This window comes from Lactuca sativa, chromosome 1 (genome assembly GCF_002870075.4).
Source record: "Lactuca sativa cultivar Salinas chromosome 1, Lsat_Salinas_v11, whole genome shotgun sequence".
In the NCBI taxonomy this organism is placed as follows: Eukaryota; Viridiplantae; Streptophyta; class Magnoliopsida; order Asterales; family Asteraceae; genus Lactuca; species Lactuca sativa.
The window spans coordinates 21,213,144-21,218,069 of NC_056623.2; the positions used below are offsets into that span (position 1 = coordinate 21,213,144).

At 33.7% G+C, this 4,926-nt stretch overlaps 1 protein-coding gene across 2 annotated transcripts; it reads left to right on the forward strand.

The window, feature by feature from the left end:
- Positions 1 to 616: 616 nt before the first annotated feature.
- Positions 617 to 3,940, forward strand: LOC111915764 (bifunctional nuclease 2). 2 transcript variants are annotated; one of them, XM_023911420.3, is made up of 11 exons: positions 617 to 923; positions 1,759 to 2,055; positions 2,138 to 2,308; positions 2,409 to 2,458; positions 2,546 to 2,602; positions 2,708 to 2,773; positions 2,884 to 2,958; positions 3,080 to 3,201; positions 3,333 to 3,424; positions 3,554 to 3,609; positions 3,704 to 3,940. In XM_023911420.3, the coding sequence occupies exons 2-10, from the start codon at positions 1,761 to 1,763 to the stop codon at positions 3,604 to 3,606; spliced, it is 981 nt and encodes a 326-aa protein (XP_023767188.1). In that variant the 5' UTR covers positions 617 to 923; positions 1,759 to 1,760; the 3' UTR covers positions 3,607 to 3,609; positions 3,704 to 3,940. The 2 variants fall into 2 exon arrangements, with proteins under 2 accessions (XP_023767188.1, XP_023767187.1); XM_023911419.3 differs by having other exon boundaries at positions 618 to 956.
- The last annotated feature ends 986 nt before the right edge of the window (positions 3,941 to 4,926 follow it).

Below are 4,926 nucleotides of genomic sequence, written 5' to 3' on the forward strand. Positions count from 1 at the left end.
AAACAAAAGATTGATGAACGGATAGAGGAAGAAGGTGGAGATAGCATAATCCAAATCTATAAACTTGGAATGGGACTATAAAGGAAGCAATTATGAGAGAGTATAACAGTTGTCGATGGTTATCTAATTGACTGATTTCCAGGGATGAAAAATATTGTTTGAATTCGAAAGGCAGCAATGACATAAAAGGAATTTCAGTTACATTGAAAACTGATGCTCGAAAAGACACATGGCATTAGGATTTTTTTATTAAGAAGAAAGATTCTTAGTTTATGGAAAATAATATACAATTTACAAATAGTCTATTGGTATTAAAAGTTGAAAACAAAGGTAGGAAGTACAAATAAAGAACAAAATATACAAAAGAAAAGAAATTTGGAAGACAACCTTTACATTGGATTACATTCCGTACTTGAACCACAGCATCCGTTATTCCACCTCACGTTCCCGCGTTTATTTGTACTATATCAAAAACTAGGAAATATATGAAGGGTTCCTTGTAGGATATCAATATTTAATAAAGGCGTTAAAATGTAACTTTCCTTCGATAGTGACATTTTCGTCTTTTCAACACAAATAATTCACAAAGAGAAAAAGGGGACACCTTAAAAGTCCTACTCTTCCGTAAATATCCATCAACGCTTTCTCCTCTCTCTCCCTCAATCGCCATTAAAGAAGAAGAATCTCTCATCTTCTTCCATCTTTTCTTCTCTTTATCCTGTCCGCGTCATCTCCTCGTAATCCTTTCACTCTTGTTGGAACTATCGTTTTTCTTGTGAATCTCGAACTGAATCGTTTGTATTCGAATAATCCATGGCTATTTGATGTGCAATCACTTTGATCCGTTTGATTTCTGGTTCCAATTTTGATCGGAGGCGTTTGGATTTGGAAGTGTAGTGGCTAGCTTCGATCGGTGACGGAAGGTTTTTCCTATTTATTTTAGTCATACTGTTAAGGTCAGGGCCTTTTTTGATTATAATCTGATTTTGGTAATCAATTAATGCCGGCTTCTTGATTTTTACATGTATATGTGATGGTGATGATGATGATCCCTATTTCAACAGATTTATGCAGATTGCTTGTAAAATAGTTCGAGTTCTGTGTTTCATATGATTGCTATTAAGATGAAATGTTCTTGTGGTCGCATTTAAAAAAAAATCAAAACAAACATGAGCTTTTAGGCGTTTCGTTTGTTCTCCAGAAATAAATTCGTATATTTTGATTTTTTTGGTTTGAGGTTATGCTTGGGAAGTTATGATTCATGGTTTGTGATCGGAATTAAAATAAAGCCTGCGATTTCATACAAAAACTAGGAAATATATGACGCATTGATTTGTTTTGATAATGAAATTTATTAAGAGCAATTTTGTCATCCATGTGATAATCGAGGAAGACCTGAAATATACTTTAACAGTTCTTCCAGAAAAATAAAAAAAGGAAATCATCATCCCACCTAACATTTCCCAAATCTGTAGCAAATAGATTCTAACAAGTCAAACACGGGGTAGTTGTCAATTGTCATAGTGCACTAGATTGTTGTCTGATAGACATCACATGAGAATTATTTACACTATTTAATGCTTATTGATCATTACTTCTCAATGATGTACTACGATGGCATGTGATCAAATAAATATATCCAGAATTCAACAATTGTACCACTTTGTTTCTTGAGTCTGATCAAGAAATGATTAGCTTTTTTATCGGATTAGTCTATTGATTTGAATGATTGTTTGTATGTTTGGGTTTTGGTAACAGGCATGATGAGTTCTCTACAAGGTCCAGTTGTTTGCCCTTCTGTCCAAAGGAAGCAAGGAGGGATTCATGCAATTCCTGCCATTAATGGGAGTTTGACAAAGGCTAAAGGTCTTAGAAGTGGGATGTGGGGATTCAGAGGTGTTTACAGTCATCGGATTCATATCCATAATCAATCAAGATCAAAGACCAATTCCATTACATGCACCTTCAGTTCATCCTCAAATGGCAATGGTAGCATGGCAGAGAGTTTCAATGAGAATGATTCTGATTATGTTGATTCCAGTGTAGTTGAAGCTGGTAAGTTAAACAATCTGTTATGTTATGTTGTTTTATTCATGTAAAGTAATTTGAATTTATGTTACTTTGGTTTCCTACACAGTTGAGGTGAAGAGTGGGCCAGAGGGGTTTATGATTAAGATGAGGGATGGGAGGCATCTAAGATGTGCACATAACAATCCTCAGGGTGGCCATGTCCCTGATTATGCTCCACATCCTGCAATTGTATTGAAGATGGAAGATGGAACAGGGATTTTACTTCCAATTATTGTTTGTATGTGGATTCTTTAATCTCAAATGTGTTTGATTTTGTAGTGATGGAAGATAGATTTTTTGATTTCTCATTTCTCAAATCGATTTTTGTTTTCTTGTAGTGGAGATGCCAAGTGTATTGCTCATGGCTGCAATCCGCAATGTTCAAATTGTATGCTGATTTTGACTTTTTTTTGTTGACTTTTTCATTCATGTTTATCTCTAGTAATTGAAATTGTTGTGCTTTGTTTTGTTTCAGGCTAGGCCAAGTATGTATCAAGTTGTGCAGGAAATGGTTGATAAAATGGGATATAAAGTAAGGCCCTGTTTCTTTTTTTATTATTTTCTTTTGTTTTTTCAATTAAATAAAGTGTTGTCTTTATAAAATATAAATGATGTTTTGATGAAAAATTGTTTTCAGGTGAAGCTTGTTCGAGTAACCAAGAGAATACACGAGGCATATTTTGCTCGGTTATATCTCACAAAGGCAAGAAGAAACTTTTCAAATAACCAACAATTTAATTGTTTATATAATCCAATTCTCATATGTTTTTGTAAACAAAATAATGATTATTTTTATTATTATTGTTATTTCAGGTGGATGATGAAACAGATTGTCTTAGCTTCGACCTTCGTCCATCAGATGCCATCAATATCGCTGTGAGGTGCAAGGTATCACATCTTAATAATAAAAACATTATTTTACCTTTTATTCATCTCTTAAAAAAGTATATATCATTATTGGAAATAAAATATTTATTGTTAATTTGTTATTATCATTCGTGTTCATCAGGTCCCAATTCAGGTGAACAAGTTCTTGGCATATAGTGATGGGATGAAGATTGTTGAATCTGCAAAACCTTCACTTCATGGATCTTCTTCTTCAGATGGTTTGATATTTAAAGAACTCGATAGGTATTCACCAAATCCTTCCATTTTTAACAGTGTGGAAAGTATGTGAATTTTAGTTCCAATGTAGATTTGTTTCCATTTTTAATTGATAGATTTTTTTTTTCTAAAAGAATTATAAATTGTAATGGTTACAGACCAAGTGGTCAGCCTTGTGTGGAAACCAAGGAGTTTAATCTTATTCGGAATATGCTTATTGCTGCGGTCGAGGAACGTTACAGGGATGCTGGTATGTTTTATAAATAATTAATGTATCAAAATATTATTACAAAACTATATTATTATTATTATTATTATTAAAATAATAGTCTAATATTCTAATGGTGAAGCTCTTATATATTTTTATGGTTTGTTACAGCACAATGGAGGGATAAGCTCACTAAACTTCGATCCAAGAGGAACTGGGCATAACAGGTAACATGACATAATATTTTTTTTAAAGTTTATTTAAAAGAAAAAAAAAACTGAAAGACCAGTAAAATATTGGTGGTTATTTAATTTATTGCAGGAGGATATTATTTGTGTACATAATTGGTCTGTTGTGTTGGTGTCTCAAGTAATTATGACCGGGGTTTCTTTAGTTGAAAATATGTATGTGTATGAAACATTGTAAATATGTGGTTATGTCGTGTAGGGCTATGTACTTTTATGGACGTTTATGTTTCATGTTTTGTTGATGATGCATATTTGCATGGTTTCGACATATCATTTTAAGAAATGAAATATACACCAACCAATTTAGTCAGGTTAGTTTTTTAAGGATTTTTTTTGGCATTCTCTGAATTATTTAACAATAGGCTATTCAGAGGTTTGAATAATTCAGAAGCTCCGTATGAGTTTGGTTGTGAATGAAAACATGTTCGCTAAAGCTGTGAATGAAAACATGTTCGGTAAAGCTGTTGAATAGATATATGTGTTGCGAAAAATACCAACAAACCATTAAAAAAACCGTAACTCCAAAAGTGTCATGATTCCTATTTTCCCAGCTGACGAGATATGTCCTGTGTGTCGTAAGGCATGTTTGGACTATTTTGGAGAGCATGCAGTTCACTGTAAAGAACTCCCGGGGTTCAAATATAGGCACGATATGGTTAGGGATGTTTTGTTTGACATATTTAAGCGTGCCGGGGTTTTTGCTAAGAAAGAGACACATGTTAATTTCTTGACTGATCCGACAGAAGGAAGGTCAATCCTCAAACCAGCTGACATTTTGATTTTTGGATGGGTCGGAGGGAAACACGCATGTGTCGTTCTTACAAAGATATCCCCTCTCGTGGGCCTGAGGGTTGGGGGTTTCACAGCGGGACATGCTGCTTTAAAAACAGTCATAAGCAAAGTCATCAAACATGAGAGATCGTGCATGGAAAATCAACATGTGTTCATATCATTTGCATTTGATACGTTTGGTTTCCTCGCACCGGATGCGGTAGAGCTTCTTAAAAGAGTACAACGAATCATGCATAATAATGTTATATCCCCTAAATCTTCGGATGTAGTCTTTAAAAGAATTAGCTTTACCATTCAAAAAAGTTTAGCGGCACAGTTTGTTGTCTGTTTGCCATCTCACTCATTGTACGATGACAATTAAACTTGTAGTTTAATTTAATGGTGTAAAGTGTCTCGGATTGTTTTCTGAACACTAATAGTGTTTTAGTGTTTTTAGACAATAGTGTTTATTGATTTATAATGATTGTAAAATTAGCTTTTAAAAAACGTTTGAAATATGCTTTC